At 37.7% G+C, this 25,719-nt stretch overlaps 1 protein-coding gene across 4 annotated transcripts in view; it reads right to left on the bottom strand.

Annotated features, from left to right (window-relative positions):
* CCDC14 (coiled-coil domain containing 14) overlaps positions 1-25,719 on the bottom strand; it is a 52,508-nt gene that overhangs the window by 22,072 nt on the left and 4,717 nt on the right. The window contains exons 2-10 of one of the 4 annotated variants that reach the window (XM_082624531.1): positions 23,433-23,488; positions 23,037-23,109; positions 22,719-22,788; positions 22,504-22,626; positions 13,403-13,639; positions 13,195-13,289; positions 11,584-12,085; positions 8,830-8,971; positions 7,894-7,986 (exon numbers count right to left, since the gene is read on the bottom strand). In XM_082624531.1, the coding sequence (XP_082480657.1) occupies positions 7,894-7,986; positions 8,830-8,971; positions 11,584-12,085; positions 13,195-13,289; positions 13,403-13,639; positions 22,504-22,626; positions 22,719-22,788; positions 23,037-23,109; positions 23,433-23,488 (1,391 nt within the window). Of the gene's footprint in view, positions 1-7,893; positions 7,987-8,829; positions 8,972-11,583; positions 12,086-13,194; positions 13,290-13,402; positions 13,640-22,503; positions 22,630-22,718; positions 22,789-23,036; positions 23,110-23,432; positions 23,489-25,719 lie in introns of all 4 variants that reach the window. The other 3 variants (XM_082624530.1, XM_082624533.1, XM_082624532.1) reach the window with 3 other exon arrangements.

A 25,719-nucleotide genomic window follows, 5' to 3' on the forward strand; every position in this document is an offset into this window, starting at 1 on the left:
GAGGAGGAACTCCTAGAGAATCAGACTTTGAAGGCTAGTGGGATTTCATTGCAGGACTTTGACAGGACTGGGGGAAACAGAGACTCCACTATTGGAGGGCATACAGAAAGTAGTGTGTGCATCAGGACCCAGGAGAAGGAGCAGTGACTCCAGAGGAGACTGAACCAGACCTACCTGCTACTGTTGGAGGGTCTCCTGAAGAGGCGGTGGGTGGCTGTGTCTCACCGTGAGGACAAGGACACTGGCAGCAAAAGTTCTGGGAAGCACTCCTTGGCATGAGCCCTCCCAGAGTCCGCCATTAGCCCCACCAAAGAGCCCGGGTAGGATCCAGTGTTGGGTCGCCTCAGGCCAAAAAACCAACAGAGAGGGGACCCAGCCCCACCCATCAGCAGACAAGCGGATTAAAGTTTTACTGAGCTCTGCCTACCAGAGCAACAGCGAACTACCCACCACCAGTCCCTCCCATCAGGAAACTTGCACAAGCCTTTCAGATAGCCTCATCCACCAGAGGGCAGACAGCAGAAGCAAGAAGAACTACAGTCCTGCAGCCTGTGGAACAAAAACCACATTCATAGAAAGATAGACAAGATGAAAAGACAGAGGGTTATGTACCAGATGAAGGAACAAGATAAAACCCCAGAAAAACAACTAAATGAAGTGGAGATAGGCAACCTTAATGAAAAAGAATTCAGAATAATAATAGCGAAGATGATCCAGGACCTCGGAAAAAGAATGGAGGCAAAGATAGAGAAGATACAAAAAATGTTTAACAAAGACCTAGAAGAATTAAAGAACAAACAAACAGAGAGCAATACAATAACTGAAATGAAAACTACACTAGAAGGAATCAATAGCAGAATAACTGAGGCAGAAGAACGGATTAGTGACCTGGAAGACAGAATGGTGGAATTCACTGCCACAGAAGAGAATAAAGAAAAAAGAATGAAAATGAAGACGACCTAAGAGACCTCTGGCACATTAAACACAACAACATTCACATTATAGGGGTCCCAAAAGGAGAAGAGAGAGAGAAAGGACCCGAGAAAATATTTGAAGGGATTATAGTTGAAAACTTCCCTAACATGGGAACGGAAATAGCCACCCAAGTCCAGGAAGCACAGAGAGTGCCATACAGGATAAACCCAAGGAGAAACAGGCCAAGACACATAGTAATCAAACTGACAAAAATTAAAGACAAAGAAAAATTACTGAAAACAACAAGGGAAAACCGACAAATAACATACAATGGAACTCTCATAAGGTTAACAGCTGATTTCTCAGCAGAAACTCTACAAGACAGAAGGGAGTGGCACGACATATTTAAAGTGATGAAAGAGAAGAACTTACAACCAAGATTACTGTACCGGGCAAGGATCTCATTCAGATTCGATGGAGAAATCAAAAGCTTTACAGACAAGCAAAAGCTAAGAGAATTCAGCACCACCAAACCAGCTCTACAATAAATGTTAAAGGAACTTCTCTCAGTTCACACAAGAGAAGAAAAGGACCTACAAAAACAAACCCAAAACAATTAAGAAAATGGTAACAGGAACATAAATATTGATAGTTACCTTAAACCTGAATGGATAAAATGCTACAACCAAAAGACGCAGACTCACTGAATGGATATAAAAACAAGACCCATCTATATGATGTCTACATGAGACCCACTTCAGATCAAGGGACACATACAGACTGAAAGTGACAGGATGGAAAAAATATTCCATGCAAATGGAAATCAAAAGAAAGCTGGAGTAGCAATACTCATATCAGATAAAATAGACTTTAAAATAAAGAATGTTACAAGAGACAAGGAAGGACACTACACTATGATCAAGGGATCAATCCAAGAAGAAGATATAACAATTATAAATATATATGCACCCAACATAGGAGCACCTCAATACATAAGGCAACTGCTAACAGCTATAAAAAAGGAAATCAACAGTAACACAATAATAATAGGGGACTTTAACACCTCACTTACACCAATGGACAGATCATCCAAACAGAAAATTAATAAGGAAACACAAGCTTTAAATGACACGAAAGACCAGATAGATTTAATTGATATTTATAGGACATTCCATCCAAAAACAGCATATTACACTTTCTTCTCAAGTGCGCACGGAACATTCTCCAGGATAAATCAAATCTTGGGTAACAAATCAAGCCTCAGTAAATTTAAGAAAACTGAAATCATATCAAGCCTCTTTTCTGACCACAACGCTATGAGGTTAGAAATCAATTACAGAGGGAAAAAACGTAAAAAACACAAACACATGGAGGCTAAACAATACATCACTAAATAACCAAGAGATCACTGAAGAAATCAGAGGAAATCAAAAAATACCTAGAGACAACTGACAATGAAAACACGACGAGCCAAAACCTATGCGATGTAACAAAAGCAGTTCCAAGAGGGAGGTTTATAGCAATACAATACTACAAGAAACAACAAACATCTCAAATAAACAATCTAACCTTACACCTAAAGAAACTAGAGAAAGAAGAACAAAGCCCATAGTTAGTAGAAGGAAAGACATCATAAAGATCAGAGCAGAAATAAATGAAATAGAAACAAAGAATACAATAGCAAAGATCAATAAAACTAAAAGCTGGTTCTTTGAGAAGATAAACAAAATTGATAAACCACTAGCCAGATTCATCAAGAAAACAAGGGAGAGGACTCAAATCAATAAAATTAGGAATGAAAAAGGAGAAGTTACAACAGACACTGCAGAAATACAAAGCATGCTAAGAGACTACTACAAGCAACTCTATGCCAATAAAAAGGACAACCTGGAAGAAATGGACAAATTCTTAGAAAGGTATAACCTTCCAAGACTGAACCAGAAAGAAATAGAAAATATGAACAGACCAATCACAAGTAATGAAATTGAAACTGTGATTAAAAATCTTCCAACAAACAAAAGTCCAGGACCAGATGGCTTCACAGGTGAATTCTATCAAACATTTAGAGGAGAGCTAACACCCATCCTTCACAAACTCTTCCAAAAAACTGCAGAGGAAGGAACACCCCCAAACTCATTCTATGAGGCCACCATCACCCTGATACCAAAACCAGACACAGATACTACAAAAAAAGAAAATTACAGACCAATATCACTGATGAATATAGATGCAAAAATCCTCAACAAACTACTAGCAAGTAGAATCCAACAGCACATTAAAAGGATCATACACCATGATCAAGTGGGGTTTATTCCAGGAATGCAAGGATTCTTCAATATATGCAAATCAATCAATGTGATACACCATATTAACAAATTGAAGAATAAAAACCATATGATCATCTCAACAGATGCAGAAAAAGCTTTTGACAAAATTCAACACCCATTTATGATAAAAGCTCTCCAGAAAGTGGGCATAGAGGGAACCTACTTCAACATAATAAAGGCCATACAGGACAAACCCACAGCAGACATCATTCTCAGTGGTGAAAAACTGAAACCATTTCCTCTAAGATCAGGAACAAGACAAGGATGTCCACTCTCATCACTATCATTCAACATAGCTTTGGAAGTCCTAGTCATGGCAATTAGAGAAGAAAAAGAAATAAAGGAATACAAACTGGAAAAGAAGAAGTCAAACTGTCACTGTTTGCAGATGACATGATACTATACATAGAGAATCCTAAAGATGCCACCAGAAAACTACTATAGCTGATCAATGAATTTGGTAAAGTTGCAGGATACAAAATTGATGCACAGAAATCTCTTGCATTCCTATACACTAACAACGAAAGATCAGAAAGAGAAATTAGGGAAACAATCCCATTCACCATTGCAACAAAAAGAATAAAATACCTAGGAATAAACCTACCTAAGGTGGTAAAAGACCTATACTCAGAAAACTGTAAGACACTGATGAAAGAAATCAAAGATGACATAGATGAAGATATATACTATGTTCTTGGATTGGAAGAATCAATATTGTGAAAATGACTATACTACCCAAGGCAATCTACAGATTCAATGCAATCCCTATCAAATTACCAGTGGCATTTTTTACAGAACTAGAACAAAAAATCTTAAAATTTGTATGTAGACACAGAACACCCCAAATAGCAAAAGCAGTCTTGAGGAAAAAAAAGGGAGCTGGAGCACTCGGACTCCCTGACTTCAGACTACACTACAAAGCTACAATAATCAAGATAATATAGTACTGGCACCAAAACAGAAATATAGAACAATGGAATAGGATAGAAAGCCCAGAGATAAACCCACGCCCCTATGGTCAACTAATCTATGAGAAAGGAGGCAAGGATATACAATGGAGAAAAGACAGTCTCTTCAATAAGTGGTGCTGGGAAAACTGGACAGCTACACGTAAAAGAATGAAATTAGAACACTCCCTAACACCATACACAAAAATAAACTCAAAATGGATTAGACACCTAAATGTAATACCGGATACTATAAAATTCTCAGAGAAAAACATAGGAAGAACACTCTTTGACATAAATCACAGCAAGATCTTTTTTGATCCACCTCCTAGAGTAATGGAAATAAAAACAAAAATAAACAAATGGGACCTAATGAAACTTAAAAGCTTTTGAAAAGCAAAGGAAACTACAAACAAGATGAAAAGACAACCCTCAGAATGGGAGAAAATATTTGCAAACGAATCAATGGACAAAGTATTAATCTCCAAAATATATAAACAGCTCATGCAGCTCAATATTAAAGAAACAAACAACCCAATCCAAAAATGGGCAGAAGACCTTAATAGACATTTCTCCAAAGAAGACATACAGATGGCCAAGAAGCACATGAAGAGCTGCTCAACATCACTAATTATTAGAGAAATGCGAATCAAAACTACAATGAGGTATCACTTCAGACCCGTTAGAATGGGCATCATCAGAAAATCTACAAACAAATGCTGGAGAGGGTGTGGAGAAAAGGGAACCCTCTTGCACTGTTGGCACGAATGTAAATTGATACAGCCACTATGGAGAACAGTATGGAGGTTCCTTAAAAAACTAAAAATAGGGCTTTCCTGGTGGCACAGTGGTTGAGAGTCTGCCTGCTGATGCAGGGGACACGGGTTCGTGCCCCGGTACGGGAAGATCCCACATGCTGCGGAGCAGCTAGGCCTGTAAGCCATGGCCGCTGAGCCTGCGCATCCAGAGCCTGTGCTCCGCAATGGGAGAGGCCACAACAGTGAGAGGCCCGTGTACCGCAAAAACAAACAAACAAAACAAACAAACAAACAAACAAACAAAGTAAAAACAGAATTACCATATGAGCCAGCAATCTCACTACTGGGCATATACCCAGAGAAAACCAGAAATCAAACAGAGACATACACCCCAATGTTCCTTGCAGCACTGTTTACAATAGCCAGGTCATGGAAGCAACCTAAATGCCTATTGACAGACAAATGGATAAAGAAGATGTGGTACATATATACAATGGAATATTACTCAGCCATAAAAAGGAACGAAATTGGGTCATGTGTAGAGACATGGATGGATCTAGAGATAGTCATACAGAGTGAAGTAAGTCAGAAAGAGAAAAACAAATATCATATATTAACACATATATGTGGAACCTAGAAAAATGGTACAGATGAACTGGTTTGCAAGGCAGAAAAAGAGACACAGATGTAGAGCACAAACGTATGGACACCAAGGGGGGAAAGTGGCAGGGGGTGGTGGTGGTGGTGTGATGAATTGGGAGATTGGAATTGACATATATACACTAATATGTATAAAGTAGATAACTAGTAAGAACCTGCTGTATAAAAAAATAAATAAAATAAAATTCAAAAATTCAAAAACTAAATAAAAAGCTAAAAAATAAAGTGAAATAAAAGCAAACAATCTATTCTTCCTCCAGTAACTTCCACCTGGAAGAATTATGTTACCATATGTCAAATTATCAGGCCAAAAGACTGAAGGCCACACTCCAGCTCCTCCCATTGATATCCACTTCAGCTTTTGTTCTGTGTGGGTACACAACAGTCTCATATTTGAGTCTAATATCAGGAAATGGTCATGAATTCTAAGTTGCCCTTTGAATATTAAAGTCCCTCTCTAGCTGAACTGGAACCCCCACAGCCCTCATCCAGGAAAGTTTGGAACATGCCAGGCCTTTTGGTGGTCACAGTGAATAGGGCACTACAGACATTTTATGGGTAGGGATCAGGAAGGCTAAATGTTGAGCACTGTGTCAGGAGTCTCACATAAAAACTGCCCGGACCCAAATTCCAAAGAAATAATGCACCTAGCTATTTTTTTTTAAGCCACAAGATGGCAATAAACACCAAGAAAGTCATGAAAGATTAGTTTTCTGGCCATAAAGGAACAGGAAGTTTCAAAATGCCCAAAAAAGAAAGAAAAAAATTTTTTTGATTGAAAAAGTTGAAAAACACTTTTGAATAAGCTTATGCATTCCAACTTTCATTTGTAATGGAGATTATGGATGTTTCTTTCCAAACAAAGATTACCAAAGAGGCAAAAAAATTCCTATACTTGTGCTGGAAATCTCATTCTGCTAAAAAGAGTATCTGACAAATTCCTCATTTTTCAATAATTTCAATTTTAGAAGGTCAGGTAAACAATGGCAGTAGCATGCTATTTAATCTTTGTCCTCTAAGGACACAGCCAAAAAGCTTTGATGCCAAGTCTGAAGAATTAGGTGAGACATTAAACTAATACCTTTAAAAAAAGTTAACAACAAGCAGTGACCAATAAAGTATTAAGTCTCATTTTCTTAAGTGGCTTATAAATTAGCTCCTAAAGCAATTTTAAAATGTTCTAAGGAATATAAATAAATAACAACTACTGATATTTCCCATGGTCACAATGTTAAAATAGATAATATCTGGAGACAAAGTTTTAGTATGCTTGTTTAAGAAACTAATTATTTGATAGTCATACCTTAAAAAACATATGTGTTTATTTAAAATGGATTACAGTATGTTCTTTTGTTTCACAAAATACACATAAATACTGAAGCATAATTAAGTTAGTCTCTACTTCCTAGCAGAAGCAATGCAGAAGCGTAGAAATTAAGATCAATGCACTCTAAAATCAAACTGCCCAGGTTTGAGTCTTGTCTCTGTTACATCTTAGGTATGTGACCTTGGGTTAAGTTACATAACCTCTCTGTGCCTTGGTTTCCTCATTTGAATAAGAATAACATAATAGGGCTTCCCTGGTGGCGCAGTGGTTGAGAGTCAGCCTGCCGATGTAGGGGACACGGGTTTGTGCCCCGGTCCAGGAGCATCCCACATGCCGTGGAGCGGCTGGGCCCATGAACCATGGCCGCTGAGCCTGCGCATCCGGAGCCTGTGCTCCGCAACGGGAGAGGCCACAACAGTGAGAGGCCCGCGTACCGCAAAAAAAAAAAAAAAAAAAAAAAAAAGAATAACATAATACCTACCTCATAGAGCTGCTGTAAGAATTTAAAGAGATGACATATAAAAGATAATAGATGGCACATATTATATTATGTCTTATGGCCTGGCACATAAGAAACATTCAATAAATGTTAGTAGTAGTATTGGCTATTACCATTATTATTACTTATACTTGGTCTTGCTTTTGAAAAACTAATGCTATTATAGGGATCCCTTAGGTCAGGACTAAAGACAGTATTATTAGAATTTAAACCAGCAACCCCACCATATACCACAGTATCTAAAGACTAATGACCTTTAGAGAAATAATCCTAAACGAGTAAATCTCACTAGGTGTCATGCCTTTGCAGGCTCCAGATCCATGAATTTAAGCTATCCTCCAACTAGGACTCCTATTTTGTTGCTTTCCAGTTTTTTAATATTATGCAGGTCCTTGCAGTTCCCATCTGGTACAATGTCTATAGCTCACACAACTGTAACGCCCTCTCGGGGCACACTCACACACTGCAGTGCTGCAGAAGCACCTGAAAGTGTCCTCCCATCCTCTGCAAAGTGTACTGATAGACACTGGAGCAGGGGCCCTGGTGATCACCACTGAAATGTTCAAAGTTAAGATATTATTGATAACGTGTAAGTGATTTCTGTATTTCAAGATTAGATACCTGGTTTATATCTTTTCTGAACAAATTAAGGCCATAATATCAACATAAGTTAAGATAGCCAAAAGAAAAATTACCTAAGAATTAAAATGAGTTTTTTCCTATGTCTGAATGTAGTGGGGCGACTGGTGTGCACCCATATTAGGTTCTCCTTTCCTTTGGAGTATATGGAAGTATGAGAAAATTTCATGTCCCAGATCTTTATATTAGGCAGGGCCATATTCCTCATTTTAGCCTATAAAATACAAGTAGAAGTGAGACTACCATACTTCTGGGCCAGGGCATATAAGAGTTGGTTTGCCATATCCATATTCTCTTTTTCCTGAAAAACATATACGGAGACAGTAGATCCTAAGACGGAGGGAACCTAAATCCTAAGTCACAGGACAGCCTCAGGTGACCCATGCTGGTCTTGGCGTGAGGGAGAAATAAACTTCTGCTGTGCTACGCCACTGAGATTTTGGAGTTTGTTACTATATGGCCTAGACTAGCCTGATAAATACCCTGAGGTAGTTCATTTTCCTCTCCATTCACTACCAACCAAGTAACAGATGTAACAGATAACAGATGTAAAACAATATGTACTAGTGGGCAGAAGTAACGGAAGAGTTAGAGAATGCCAGCAATATTTGGAAAATAGGGAAGAAAAAGTAGAAACATAGTAAGACAGTATATATCTATTTTCCTTATGAAGCCCTAGACATCTCATTAGGCACTTTTGTTCTGGCCACGGGACATCTTTGCATGGAGACAAAAAAATTCAAAGAGCAATTCTTACCTGCGTAAATGAGCATTTTCACTTCTTAGTGGTTGCATGGCCAGTGCTATTTCAACCTGAATATTTGTGTTTCCATTTACTGTTGGAAGCAGAGATACATACAACTCCAGTTCTGTAATCAACCTCTGAATATCTGAATCTTCTATAAAAGGCAGAAGAAATAAGTAAAGACAATATTATAAATTATTTTTGGATAAGATTATTCATATGTATTACTAAAAAAGAAAATATTTCAGAAATATACATACATGCTATAAACAAACTCAACTCAGTTATTTATGAATTTATTATACAAATCCCATTTTCCTCTTTCCTGCCACCTGCATTTCCTTACTGAAAAGAATTCTAAAGACATCAAGTTCAGTAAACTAAAGATTAATCTTAAGTCACAGAATTATTATATCAGTGATTTTTTCAGTTAAAATGTCTAGTAGGAAGATGGTTTATATATATCTCCTAGTTCGCATTTACCGAAAGACTATATTAGACTCCTTTAATTGCTAAAGGGTTTCCTATAATTAATTACAGTATTAACATTTATAATACAACCTTTGATCCTGCATAAACAAATAACTCACTTTAGGTGATTCAAGTGGGCAACACACTGAGGAAAGGTCTACTAAGATAAGATTTTATTATTTAATTTTATAAAGTAGGTTAACACAATCAGCTACACTTCATTTGATGTAGCATCAAAAGCAGTTATCATTTTTGTTATTAATTGTGGGGAGTGGATGGTTTGGGAGGTGGCAAACAGCCACAGGTAGAAGGTAGATTTTAGATCTTTTGTCCTTTTATTTTTTAATTTTTTATTTTTTTTTGCGGTACACGGGCCTCTCACTGCTGTGGCCTCTCTCGCTGCGGAGCACAGGCTCCGGACGCGCAGGCCCAGCGGCCGTGGCTCAGGGGCCCAGCCACTCCGCGGCATGTGGGATCCTCCCGGACTGGGGCACGAACCCGCGTCCCCTGCATCAGCAGGTGGACTCTCAACCACTGTGCCACCAGGGAAGCCCCTGTCCTTTTATTTTTGTCCCCTCATATCTATCCAAATTTTCTGTGAACTGAAAACATTTGATAAATATAATATTAACTGTCTGATATCCAAAAGAGGTAAGGTGTATTCTAGTTACAAAAATTTACTCAACTCCATGAGTATTTTAACACCCTGATGGAATGTTTACATGCACACAGTAAACAACTGTGCCCAATTACAGAGCAGACTTCTACCAATCCTCCATAGAGGGGTTTTACTTGTAAGCATTGGAGGCCGAGACCTGGGCTCCACCATTTTCTAGCAATGTACCTTAGTCAAATTACTTAACTCCTGAAGCCTAGGTTTCTTCATAGTTAAATGGAGATAACAACAGTACCTCATGGGGTTGCTGAGAGGATTAAATGAAATACTGTTCTGCAAGCCTCAGTTTCCTCATCTGTAAAATGGGGACAATAACAGTACCTCACAGGGTTGCTGTGAGGATTAAATGAGATAATGCATATAAAACACTTAGCACAGTGCTGGGCACATGGTAAGCGCTCAGTAAATGATATTGTTACTATTATTATTGTTACCAATGATTAAGTATTTGGTTAAGAAAATAGTAATAAACTTAAAGTCTAAAAACACAAGAGATTTTAATATATTAAACCACTGGATCAACAGTGCTACAATCCTTTAGATAAATTTTAACATTTGGTACTTTTTTTGTCAGCCTGCAAATATTAGGTATTCAATCAGTGCTTCCACAATTAATTACTGTGTTTTCTAGATGACAAATCTGTAACTCACTCCAAATGAAAGCCATTATTTAGAATATATACCCATAATGAAAACATATGAATATGACCCAGCTCAAATGTATCTTAACTCCACCCAAGACATTTTTCTTGATTTAATTAAAAAATCCCAAGAGTGAATTTAAAAGGGCATAAAAAGTTTTAGGTTCCTTCTCAAAGTGAGATTTGTTAAACATTATAACAGTTGGTTATTAAAGAAATGATGAGAGGAAATTTTCTGCACCTTTTTAAAATAGGAAAAAATTATCATTCTATTCTAGGGAATTAATCATGTTTAGGGTCCTCTAACCCCTTAAAGTTTATCTCTATAACTGGTTGAATCTTTTCAAGGTCCTTTGAATCAAGCAGAATGAATACACACTTTCAAGTAAAAGACTGTTTGATATTCTCTAGCACATTTCAAATCCACAGGAAACAAGAGGGAGCAAAACCTAAAAAATAAGAATAAAACAAACAAAATTCATTTCCTCATTAGCACAAGACATATTTCTATGGAAAATATCACAAACTCCATGTCAGTTATTCTGAATTTAAATGACATGCCACAGGGACTTCCCTGGTGGTGCAGTGGTTAAGAACCTGCCTGCCAATGCAGGGGACATGGTTTGATCCCTGGTTCAGGAAGATTCCACATGCCGTGGAGCAACTAAGCCCATGTGCCACAACTACCGAGCCTGCACTCTACGGCCCGTGCCACAACTACTGAGAATGCACACAACTACTGAAGCCCGTGTGCCTAGAGCCCATGCTCCACAACGAGAAGCCACCGCAGTGAGAAGCCCACGTGCTGCAACAAAGAGTAGCCCCTGCTCGCAGCAACTAGAGGAAGCCCGTGCACAGCAACGAAAGACCCAATGCAGCCATAAAAAAATAATAAATAAAAAAATTAATTAATTAATGCTAAACTTATAAAAAAAAAATGACGTACCACAGAAAATTATAAAGAAAGTCTTTATCTACCTTGTTCTGCTACCAGGGCCTTGAGCTCTCCCAACAAATACTTGATAGTTCTAACTTTTTCAGCACTCTGGTTCACATTTTTCGCATTCTGCACATCCTTTATTCTTGTATCTTGCACAGGTATGTTTAAATCCTTTCTTTCACTTCTGACCTCTCCAGTTTGTTCTTTAACATATTTTTCTTCATTAATAGCCAAGAAATCTGGCTGTAATAGGGTGGGGCTGCAGCAAGTCTGACTGTCTGGATGAGAACCCAACAGTTTCATGTATGTTTGGAAACACTTTAGTAGGTCCGGTTCCTTAGGAACTCTTTGTTGTGGCAGAATTCCATTAGTAAGACCCAGCTGCTGAAATGTTGGAGTAGCTGGTTTGTCAGTTTGGGGCAGGCTCCATGGAACTCCAAGACTAGTACTGAAGGAATTCCTCAGAACATCATCAGTACAATTCACAGGAATTGTTCTACTTTGTGATGCAAACTGGTTGTCACCGTCAGTCTGAACTTCCTAAAGAAAGAAATAAACAAGTTAAGCCTTCAAAAATGTGAGCACTGACTTGTAGGCATTAACTATAATAAACTCAAACGAAAAATGTTAGAAGATGACATTTGCAGGATGGAGTTATAGATTACCAGTAAATAAACTGAATTTCCCCTCAGCACAATATTCTAGCTTTTTAAAGCCTCTGCAATATGGGAACATTATAAAGCCATGACTAAAATAGATCATTTACAAATATCACACATGGTTTAAAGGCATCAAAAATTGGTCTACTTTGGGGCTTCCCTGGTGGCGCAGTGGTTGAGAGTCCACCTGCCGATGCAGGGGACACGGGTTCGTGCCCTGGTCTGGGAAGATCCCACGTGCCGCGGAGCGGCTGGGCCCATGAGCCATGGCCGCTGAGCCTGCGTGTCCGGAGCCTGTGCTCCGCAACGGGAGAGGCCACAACAGTGAGAGGCCCGCGTACCGCAAAAAAAAAAAAAAAAAAAAAAAAAATTGGTCTACTTTGGGACTAAACAAAATTCCACTTTGGGAAATTACAATGTAAGAAAATAAGGTGAAAAAGCTTTTGCACAAATATATTTAGAGAAATGTTATAGTGGTAAAAACTTCCTTAAATGTCTAACCATAGGTGAGTAGTTACACAGACCATGGTATATCCACTACATAGAGTATTAACAACTTATTAAAAATTTAAAAAAGGTAAATTACAATAAAATGTTAAGTGAAAAAAAGCAGTATATAAAACGCTATAAAATTTAATTATGATGATATTTTTAAAAGAAAACTAACTTAACAAATTAAAACCAGAAAACAAAACCTACACAGAGAATTAAATAACTGGAACATGCTCTATCAACGTGTTAACAGCAATTATGCCTGGGTGGTAGGTATGGGTGATTTCTTTTTTCTAGTAATTTCTTTCCCTTTCCCCCTTCACCCTTTCCCCCTCCCCCAATTAATAGGTAAAACTTTTCTAATACAAAATAACTTGAAAAAATAATTGGTCTTTACATCCTAGGGCATTAAGATACAATCAGCAAATTCAATTTTCTCTCAAGATGACAATTTCTAAAAGCAAATTACTACTTATATAGTATATAAACTGTACTCACAGAATGAACCACTGGAGGGCAGGGTGGTTGCTGAGGTAACTGGACTGGGGCAGAGGTGGATAAGCTATAATTAGAATATGGAGATGCCTGAGATTCTAAAAGGGAAAAGGGAAAAAAAAGTCATTCACATCTCAGACTGCTTATACAATTACCAGGCAACTTAATTAGAGCTTATAATCATGCTTTTTAAAACGTCATTCATACTAACCAGAACCAGACACAGTGTGGCAAGGTGCAGTAGGAATTCCTTTAGGGTTGTTCTTTGAAGCCAAGTTATTCATCAGTGACATCTGAGTCTGCACATGCTCACAGAGGGCTTGGTATATTATGGGTGAATACATTCTATAATGATCTTGTAGTGACCAATTTTGTGGTATATTTGATGAGTCTCTTTCACTTCCAGCAGAAGCATCATTAGGAATCTGTTTCTTATTATCTGAAGATACTAATGTGGAAGAAGGGAAAAAAGTTCTTGAAATACGATTCTTCAAAAACCTTTACCATAAGATATTAGGGAAAAAAGGACTCTCAGAAGTAGCTCAATTTATCACATACTTTACAGAACAGCTTTACCGCTATCACTCCTAAAGAAAATCACCTCAGATGATTTTTTTAAAGTAACGAATTAGGTTCTCCAGTCAAAAATCATCTACACTATGTCTTTAAAATCTTTATTAAACACTACTAATAAAATCTCTCTAATTATAAAGACCTCTCTTAGGGGGGTTACTTCTCTCTAAAATCCAGTAAAACTCTTTCACCTTGCTCCTTTTCCAGTTCATGCTCTTGAGAAAGGGAATGCAAAAGAAAAGGCAGATACCTTGTACAATTCTGATGCTTTGACAATAATAATAATAATAATAATAATAATAATAATAATAATAATAAAAAATAAATCAGAGCTTTTAGAGTGAGAATAAAAGTGGATTTAATCTACATGTTGGGCTCTCAGACAAGACTTTAACCTGACATTTAAAGTCTCCAAAGCTTAACCACGACATACTTTTCCAACCATCTTCCCATCACCCTCAACTAAGAAATTTTTCATTCCAGTCAGGCCATTTTAGACACCTAAAACAAGCTTTTCTCACTTTCCCAAAACATTACTCATGATGAACCATTCTTTCCAATTCAATTCTACCTACTCACCAAAGCTCATCTGAAGGCTTCTCTCTCCCACGAAGCCTTTTCCAGTCATTCTAGTCTAGTGACTGCTCTTCACCATCCCAGAGCACATATTGTCTATACAAATCATATATCACTTGCATATTGTATTATATTGCTTATCTTTCATTCTCTTGTCTACTGACTAAACTATAAGCTTCTTTAGGCAGGACTGTATTTATACTTCATTACTTTCTCCCACAGAGTCTTGTATTAATCTATGTACAAAGCAGTACAAAGTAGAAACCTGGTATTAATAAACTAATACATGAAAAACAAGTTTTCTACATAGCACTACTCTATAGATCACTATCAAAATCTATTTCTTTGTCTAATAAGATCCCCTTCCCAAATGTTTTTTTAAAGACTATTAATAGAAATGAGAGTGTTCTTGGTAGATCATAGGTTATCAGAGTACAAAGTAAGTTTAGAAAAATCTACAGCTTTTGGCAAAAGCTTACCAAAGCTAAATATATATTCTATGACATAGCAATTATACTTCTGGGTATATACCTAACAGAAATGAGTGTTTATGTCTACTAAAACAGTGATCCCCACCCTTTTTGGCACCAGGGACCAGTTTCGTGGAAGACAATTTTTCCACAAACCAGGGGCGGGGGGATGGTTCAGGCTGTAATGCAAGCGGTGGGGAGCGGTGGGGAGCCATGGGGAGCCATGGGGAGCCATGGAGAGTGGCAGAGGAAGCTTTGCTGGCTCACCTGCGGCTCACCTCCTGCTGTGCGTCCCGGTTCCTAACAGGCCGTGGGCAGAGGAATTGGGGACCCCTGTACTAAAAGATGTGTACGAGAATGTTCACAACAGCTTTATTTGCAGTAGCCAAAAACTGAAAACACCCAAATAGCCACGAATAGTAGAAATGGATGAATTGTGGTATAGTCATCTGAAACTATACAGCAATGGAAAAGAACAACCTACTGATATACTCAAACTACCTATATGAAATTAACAGATATGATGTTGTGTGAGAGTTAGACACAAGACTACATAGTGTACAACTGCATTTACATGAAGTTCAAAGATAACAGAACTATCTAATGGAGATAGAAGTCAGAAAAGTGGTTACTCAAGGATGAGCAGATAGGTGGTAGTGAGAATACTGAGGGGTAGGAGCCTGGTAGGGTACTGAAAATGTTCTATATTTTCATCTGGGTGGTGACTATATGGGTGTACCCAATATGCAAAAATTTATTGAAATTTATGCACTTGCTTTATGAGAGTCACTCCTTAATTATTTAAAAAGTGAAAAGTTAAATTTTTTTAAATGGTATGGAATTCCCCAAATACATATACAATTTATTGAAAATAAAAACATTGCTAAAAGCATAAAACTTACAAGTAAAAGCAAAAAGTTAAAGGCAGATGAAATATTATAACCAATAAAGATAGAAAAATACTACTTAATTAATATTTGACTATGAAAATGGTTGGAGATATTGGATGCTTCCATTTTGACTTGGGCTATACTCTTCCTTTTGAGATAATCTATTGCTGTCAACATACTTCCTTGGCCTGAATATGAGCTCTAACAGTTACTAGCTGAATAACTTCTGGCAAATTATTCAACCTCTCTTGGCCTCCTCTTCCTCATCAGAAAAATGATGATAAGAGCATTACCTATTTCATAAGATTGTTGTGAAAAGTAAATAGCACATGTAAAGTATCAATGTCTAGCACATAGTGAGAACTCAATAAATGTTATATCTATTACCAAATGGCTACAAAGTCTTAATACGGACAAATAAATATTTCATATTCACAAATCTTCCCAACTGCTATCAATAAAATATCTCTAACCATGTCCCCTCTGAGGTGACATGCAGTAACAATTATTCTTCACTCTCTGAATATATGAGCTACAACAAATTGGTTAATAAACATTTCTGTAAAAAAAAAATTATTTCTTAGTGGAAAGACAATTTTATAATAAATCAAATGGAAAAGCATCGTCCTAAAATAGTTTAACTTTGACATCTAAAATGATGAAGGGTGAGATCACAGGCAGCCCACGGCCATCCAGCACATTGCTCTTCCTTTCCTCCTGATTCCTAGGTCTCTCTTCTGCTCCTGGGTTTCTTTTGGTCCCATAAGATAAGAATTGTCTGGTTTGAGGAATTCTCAGATTTTACACTCATAGTTCCCAAGCATTGGCACTCATTCACTTTTCAAGGGATCGTTTTCACAATCTCTGATGAAGCTGAGCTACAATATTATGCCTTTGCCAGCAGATGGCATCATCCAACATAAATTAATAAACCTCAAACACTTCTTAAAATTCAAAGCTTTAGAAATTAACATGACTTACTTTGCTCCTTTATTAACTCACTCTATGTGAAACTCTACTGAGAATGTTGTATATCTGTATTTAAGAGACAAAATCTTAAAGCAATTTATCTAAGACAAGTTAAAAACCATAAATGGATACACAATTTTAGAATTAAAAAAAAAAAAAAAACCAACAACAAAATAAGCCTGTTACTACACAAGTACAAATGAAGTATATTTCTTGCTCTTGTTCACTATAACAAAGCACCCTACATAAACATTTTACCAAACAGCTTAGGACAGCAATGCCTAATTGGTGTCAGTTGATAACTATTTATTCAGTCCACAAAACTTTTTCTGTCCTTGAATTTTAGCTGCTGTACAGCACTGTTGCTTGAATGTACAAGCATTGTCTGATAGGTAAGATAGTTCCTGCCACCCAAATACAGAACAGACATCTACTGTGGATAAGAGCTGCTGGATGCCTATTATAATGTGAAATACGTGAAAGAACACCTGGCCTTGATACGGGCAATCAAAGCTCAAAATATTCTGCCAGTAGCAGTTTATTTCCCCAAGGTGAGGGCAGAAATGTATACATGATACTGAAAGTAGGTCACATGCCCACAGCATTCAACAGTTATCAAAATGTAAAAAGTTGCTTATTAAAAAAATGTTTTTTTTCTTTGAGTGTCAGGAGCACTCTCAAGCAAGCTCTCAACGCATTTCTGGAACTGCCTTTCTGCCTCCTTCCTCCCAGTATGCAACGGGGTGGGTGAGTGTGACTCCACAGACGCTCAGTGATCAGGCAGGTACCAGACAGAAAGTAAGTAAGGAGCCCAAGCCCCAGAAGACAGTTAACACCAAATAGTAAGATAATGTATGCTAAAGTTAAAATGATACATAGATGCCAGTTAACATGCTGTAGTAGAGTCCTGAAGTTCTAGTTATGATTATCTCACTTATGGAGAGATGGAAAAGAAAGCAAGTGCTGAGTTTGGTTTTTGTGTATTTTGAGCACTGTGCCAACAGAGCAAAAACCTTGTACTGGTTAACAGCTGCTAACCACAAAAAAGAAAAAAAAGATGATCCTTTCTAGACAGTGCTACAGTTTGGTAAACTAAAAAAGAGTAATTTAAGCAAAGGGAAAGAGGCTTCTGTCTCTGAAGAGTCAACCTTAGGAGTAAGTCAATGAGAACCACTTCTAATACTACAACCCTAAAGGAGACTCTCCTATGGGATATAGGTCCTTCCTTCTGAGGATGAAAGTGTAGGGGAAATGACAATAAGAATATTATATCCTGATCACGGGCCAGAACTGCTGATCTGACTCTAATCCGAAGAAGAATTTAACGCCAGGGACCCAGAATGCTAGATCTCTCTCATTTGCTTCCCCAAACCCGTCTTCTACCCGTCTCCGCCCTGCTCTGCTCTCTCTGGGATGCTAATCTGTATGGATTACATTGTTAAGAGACATTCCTTCATGGGTCTCTTCTGCTCCTACATGTCTTGCTGGGTCTACCAAAAAAGTAAGGCCTTGACCTAAGGTCTTTACCTGGGCCACTTCTCAGGGTTGTGTTTGTACTGAGCAACTTTGAGGGATAAGATGATGTTTCCCCCGAGACAAGTATAGGCTTGCTTACTGCTTACTACAAAATCAGTGGATTCCCCAAGCTCAGCGGTTGTCAGCTGAAGCTTAAACCTACAGCATGTGCAGCATCCACCTGGGTCCATCCCATCATCCCAGTGGGAAATGGCAGCGAGGGAGAACCAACACAAATATGCTGATGTGCATGAGTAATAAAGTCCTTTGTCTCTGACCCGGAGTCTTGTGTCTCCTGTCAACATGCATGACACAGTAAGGCTAAATTATTAGTTGTAAGAATGAAAATCAAATCCCAGACCAGATATACAACAGGGTTCCAGGTGGGTCCAATCCAATGGGAGTCTCAGCATTATCAAGGAAAGGAAGAAGCATGAATTCAAAGTATTTATTCCCAACTCCCTCTCTATGAGGCCACCTTGGGCTGGCTTTGTCACTGCTCTTCTCAGGCAGCCTACTCTACACAACAGTATCTCTTGAGTCCCGGTACCCTCTTCCTCACCTCATTCCTTAAGGCCTAAGGACAATAAAAGCTCTGTTCCTGCTGCTAGCACTGGGCTAGCACAATCCCTTGTGGTTTCCGTATACTCTAGTCACACCTTTGTAATGAGTTTCTTTGTAAATAAACCATCTTAGAATTATCTTAATTTGAGTGTAGCCATCTATTTTCTGTTGGAACTCTGATAACAAACAGTTAAGCTGGAATCCAACAAGTTGCTACCACGGCACCACTGCCAGCCATGTACATTCTAAATGAGAGTTCCCTGAGGAAGGGTGCCCTGGACAAAAAATAACCTGCCTTGAGAAGACCTAAACAGACATTTCTCCACAGAAGATATACAGACTGCCAACAAACACATGAAAGGATGCTCAACATCTTTACTCATTAGAGAAATGCAAATCAAAACTACAATGAGATATCATCTCACACCAGTCAGAATGGCCATCATCAAAAAATCTAGAAACAATAAATGCTGGAGAGGGTGTGGAGAAAAGGGAACACTCTTGCACTGCTGGTGGGAATGTGAATTGGTACAGCCACTATGGAGAACGGTATGGAGGTTCCTTAAAAAACTAAAAATAGAACTACCATATGACCCAGCAACCCCACTACTGGGCATATACCCTGAGAAAACCATAATTCAAAAAGAGACATGTACCAAAATGTTCATAGCAGCCCTATTTACAATAGCCCAGAGATGGAAACAACCTAAGTGTCCATCATCGGATGAATGGATAAAGAAGATGTGGCACATATATACAATGGAATATTACTCAGCCATAAAAAGAAATGAAATTGAGCTATTTGTAATGAGGTGGATAGACCTAGAGTCTGTCATACAGAGTGAAGTAAGTCAGAAAGAGAAAGACAAATACTGTATGCTAACACATATATATGGAATTTAAGAAAAAAAAATGTCATGAAGAACATAGGGGTAAGACAGGAATAAAGACACAGACCTACTAGAGAATGGACTTGAGGATATGGGGAGGGGGAAGGGTAAGCTGTGACAAAGTGAAGGAGCGGCATGGACATATATACAGTACCAAACGTAAGGTAGATAGCTAGTGGGAAGCAGCCGCATAGCACAGGGAGATCAGCTCGGTGCTTTGTGACCGCCTGGAGGGGTGGGATAGGGAGGGTGGGAGGGAGACGCAAAAGGGAGGGGATATGGAAACATATGTATGTGTATAACTGATTAAATTTGTTATAAGGCAAAAAAAAAAAAAAATAACCTGCCTTGAGAAAAAAAAGTAAGAGACTGGAGGAATAGGTAGATGGCGCTACCACTCCTTTCTTTGTCCACTGGGCCCCCAAAATAGGATTCTACTTTAAGAATTAGACCAGGGGTTAGCACACTTTTTCTTAAAAGGCCAGAGAATAAACATATTACGCTTAGCAGGGCCGATTGTCTCTGTCACAACTACTCAACTCTGCCACTGCAGCACAAAAGTAGCCATAGAAAATACATAAATGAGGGACTTCCCTGGTGGTCCATGGTAAAGAATCCGCCTTCCAATGCAGGCGACGTGGGTTCGATCCCTGGTCGGGGAACTAAGATCCCACATGCCACCGGGCAACTGAACCTATGCACCACAACTGCTGAGCTTGAGCACCTCAAGGAGAGAGCCCACGTACTGCAAACTACAGAGCCCACGCACCCTGGAGCCCATGCGCCACAAGTAGAGAGAGAAAATCTGCACACCACAACCAGAGAGAAGCCTGCGCACCACAATGAAGAACACGCGGGTCACAACAAAAGATCCCACGTGTCTCAACGAAGATCCAGTGTGCCACAACTAAGATGCAATGCAGCCAAAAAATAATAATAAATAAATACTTTTAAAAAAAGAAAATACATAAATGAATTAGTATGGCTGTGCTCTGATAAAACTTTATTTACAAAATAAATGACTAAACATTATTTATAAAGCAAAACTGGCTGTAGTATGCTGACCCTGGTTTAGACCAATGTTGTCCAATAGAAATATAATGTAAACCATATATGCAATTTTAAATTTTCCAGTAGCAATATTAAAAAAATTAAAAATGGGTAAAATTAATTTTCATGTTTTATTCAAATCAATATAGCCAAAATATTAACATTTCAATATGTAATTAACATTAAACATTAAGATATTTTATTTTTTGCATTAAATATTCTAAGCATACTGTGTATTTTACTATTAAGCACATCTCAATCTGGATGGTAAATTTGCATCAGAAATCCTTGATCTGTATTAGATTTAATAAAATTTACAGCTGAAAAAAGTAGATTCATGTACCCAAGTTATTCCAAACATACTTAAAAGTTTTCTAATAACTGGATCAAGTACCAGTTTTCAAATTAAAATTAAATTTAAGTAAAATTAAATACCATTTACAATTCAGCTCCTTGGTTGTACTAGCCATACTTGGAATGTTCAGTGGCCACCTTTGGCTACAGACTGTCATCTTGAGCAGAGCAGGTCAAGACAATACGAGGCTAAATGCGACTGGCCTCCAAGATAGGTTAGTAAGTTGTTTCCTCTGCCTTAGTTCTCTGACTCAGGACCACCTGCAACATCAACCTCCAGTCCTATGAATGTTCTGCCCTCGTTTTCTCAGCCTCTTTGCCTGGATCCTGATCTCTTAATACCCAGGGCTATTGCTGTAGATAATTTTCTAGACTTCACTCCTTGCCTAAGCTGAATCTAAGCATGCACTGCTGTGTTAATATTTTTGGCCCACCTGTACTGTGGAACTAGATGGTTCCATTCTTGACCATCTGAATTCCCATTGTGGACTTTTATTTTTTCTTTTTAAATACATTTATTTATTTTATTTATTTATTTTTGGCTGTGTTGGGTTTTCGTTGCTGCATGTGGGCTTTCTCTAGTTGCAATTAGTGAGGGCTACTCTTAGTTGCGGTGCGCGGGCTTCTCGTTGTGGTGGCTTCTCTTGTTTCGGAGCATGGGCTCTAGGCGCATGGGCTTCAGTAGTTGTGGCTCGCAGGCTCTAGAGCGCAGGCTCAGTAGTTGTGGTGCACAGGCTTAGTTGCTCCATGGCATGTGGGATCTTCCTGGACCAGGGATCAAACCCTTAACCACTGTGCCACCATGGAAGCCCCATTATGGACTTTTTCATTTCCATTTTGGGCTATCTTGTTCTATAGGCCTCTATGGAACAACATAATCAAAACTTGATTATCCTAAACTGTTTGCTGAATTATTATACTTAATTAAGTCAGCAAGATTAACTGTGAGGGTATAAAACATCCTTGGCCACAGTCACCATCAATCAGTGGCAGGCCTTCTTTCCTTACATATCTTATCCAACTTGGAATTTTACCTTCCTATTACCATGTCTTCTAACTGTGCAGCACAAAAATTGAGCTATTGAACCTACTTAAAATATATATATATATACATAAAGTATTTTTAAAACAATAAATATACACATGAAACACAACCAATTTGTGAATATCTATGAAAACAAGGGGCAGGGAGAACAAAGATAACTCTGTATACCTCCCAAATGTCAAAGTGAATTTGAACCTTTCCTCCTACAAACCTCGTCACTTTTTTTTCTACTTTTCTTCTTGGGAAAGTAACTACTCAGTGATTAGAAGCTGAATAGAGGGGAAAAAAAGCACAAGCACACACACACACCTGAATAACCAATGTTATTAAAATGAATCCAACTGCATAATCCCAATAATTTATCAAAACCCCCGGAATTAAGTATATTTAAATAAATAAGAGAAAAAAATACTTACAAATTTCCTTCCAGACTACAGAAGGTACAGTATGTTTTTCATGTCCTTTCTTTTTAGATCCATATCGTTTGCTTTCTACAGGTCTGGGGTAATGTCTATTTTCTGAATATGCTATTTCTGAACCTACTAATAATTAAAACAAAAATTCATTAGCATTAAGAGAACTACTTAATTGAGAAAAGGTGATCAGCAAAGAAGCCTTTAAAAAATAAAACCTGAATCTTCATTTCTCAAAATGTCCCGCAGCAAAGAAGCACAACCATCAAGCCCTTGTATAGGTTCAGTCTGCAAGGAGAAAGTCATTTAGAAATTTGTACACAAAATTTTAATGCAGGAAAAAAAACCTGTAATTTAAAAATTTTCTTATTTAGAAGCAATTTATTATTGGTAGAAGACTTGTTTTAAAGCAAAAAGTCTTCATTCTTCATTAGAGCAATTAATACTTTACCTTTGAATTTTTATTCCCACTTCTTAGCTTTTACCTGAAAACTAATTAAAATAGCATATATTGTATCTATTCAGTTTAATCTTACCTGACTTTCTGAATCAGAATGAGTGGGATAGCCAGAATCTGCATTAAAACGGGATATCTTTCTCAAATGGGTCCTAGAAAACAAGTTTGTTAATATCTTTACATATGACACAAAAAGTTGTTTTCCCAAAATATATTATAAATAGACATTCTCTTTCCAGCGAAGATTGGATAAGAAAGTTTGTCCAACCATGTAAAAGATGGATTTATGCAGGACTTTATGAAGACTGTAAAGACTAAAATGATCAACATGGGTAAGATATGAAAAGTTCCTCCCCAGATTTTTGTGAAGGTAGAGACCCATCTAGTTCTCTGGGGTAGGAAAAATTTAGTCTAGCCCAAACACTTGAAAATCTCTTGAGATTTCCTGAAGTTGTAAACTTCTTTATGTACTTACCCTTTCTTTCCACTTGTTAATTTAGCAGGTCCAGTGTGCTTTCCTGAAGATAATACCTACGACATAATGCATTATATTGTAGTATATATACAAATATTTTTTCTATTACATTCTCAGTATGCTGTTTGGACAAAACCTGAAATGTTATTCATTGTTTCTGTTCCCTTTTTTACTGTGGTAAAACATACATAAAATAAAATGTACCATTTTAGCCATTTTAAAGTATACAGTTCTGTGGCATTAAATACATTCACATTGCTGAGCAACCATCACCACCATACATCTCCAGAACTTTTTCATCTTCCCAAACTGAAATTCTGTACCCATTAATCATTAACGTCTCATCCCCTCCTCCCCTAAGCTCCTGGTAACCACCCTTCTACTTTCTGTTGCTATTAATTGGCTATTCTGGGAAGTTCATATAAATGTAATCATACACTACTTGTCCTTTTGTGACTGGCTTATTTTGCTTAGCACAATATCTTCATGTTGTAACATGTACAAAATTTCCTTCCTTATTAAGGCTGAATAATAATCCTTTTTTTTTTTTTTTTTTTTTTTTTGTGGTACGGAGGCCTCTCACGTTGCGGAGCACAGGCTCCGGATGCGCAGGCTCAGCGGCCATGGCTCACGGGCCCAGCCGCTCCGCCGCATGCGGGATCCTCCCGGGCCGGGGCATGAACCCGCGTCCCCTGCATCGGCAGGCGGACTCTCAACCACTGCGCCACCAGGGAAGCCCCAATACTCCATTTTATATATGTACCATGCTATTAATTTTTAATAAAACCCACAATTATAATTGAACTCTTATAAATAATTTGTTCTATATAGAATGTCAAGCAAGCAACACATACATTTGTGTCAAGTCTATTTAAGCTGAAAATGAAGTTGAGATATTATTTTAATCAGAAGTATCTACTATAGTAAGTTTGGACTATACTCAACCGTTGAACATGTTCTACATTCCCCAGTTCTTCAAAACATACAAGTTAATTCAAGATACAGGGCAGAGTCCATAACTCTGATTCTATTTATCCACGTTCTTTAGAATGCCTGACAAGACTAGCACATGAAAACTCTACCATTCCTCTTTATCTATATCTCATTCTCTCAATCTTTCTTTTTAAACTCATATGTTGTTTTTTTAATTTTTGATTTAAAAAATACCTTAGGTGGGCTACCTCTTGTGTAGAATAAAGAAAAAAATTTGCTTCTACATGCATCCAATACCTTGAGAGTTACAAAAGAAATAGTTAATTGTGGTTGCCTCCAGGGAGGGAAACAGAATCTGGGAGACAAAGCAGGAAGGGAAACTTTCCATGGTATACCTTTTTATATCTTAAAAACTTTATACCATATAAATATAATCTCTATTCAAAATATAACTTTTAAAAGACACAATTATATTCCCTACTCACTCCCTCATTTTAGCCTTCAGGTGTAGTCACTGTTGGCAGTTACCTTTAGGATTTTTCTTGACATGTTTACATATTTCATCCCAAGACAGCTTTGAGCATTAACTATTAAACTTTCTGGAGTTTTACAATATTCTATTATTTGCTTGAATATGTACACTCTCCTTCTAAGAATGCTACTGAGAATACATTTTTTTAAATTGGGTTGATAAAAAGTTTTACTTCTCCTTAAGATAACTTAGAATATGATGGAGTCATAAAGCCAGCAGTGAGGACCAACACTGGCGGAAGTAAGATCCCATGTAACATAGCTCCACTGGCCCCTGCATGACCCCCTCAGGGTCTTTCCTTTCACAATATCTATGTCGGTGTCCTGGCCAGGACCACAATAAAAAGCCAAACCATTGTGCTGCTAGATCTAAAAACAACTACCACAATAATTATCTTTCAAAATTAAAATTAGTATACTATCTGAGATAAATAATGGCATAATTGTAAGATTATATACAGCATTTCTCCAAAAAACACACACATTAGGTTATATTACAGAAAACCAGGTAAAGAAAATTAACCAAAATAAAGCACCCTGTAACAGTATCATACTGGCACATTTCCTCCAAATTTATTTTGTATTCTTTATTTTGAAATAATAGTACAAATAATTGTATACATGTCACCAAGATTCCCCAACTGTTGACATTTTACTACATCTGCCATGTTCTCTCTCAAAAAAAATGTATATAATTACTTTTTGTCTGAACCATTTCAGATTAAGTTACAGACACGATACCACTTTATATTTAAATATTTATTCCTGGGACTTCCCTGGTGGAGGAGTGGTTGGGAAGCCACCTGCCAATGCAGGGGACACG

The sequence above is a fragment of the Mesoplodon mirus genome, assembly GCF_964341445.2.
Source record: "Mesoplodon mirus genome assembly, chromosome: 6".
NCBI lineage: Eukaryota > Metazoa > Chordata > Mammalia > Artiodactyla > Ziphiidae > Mesoplodon > Mesoplodon mirus.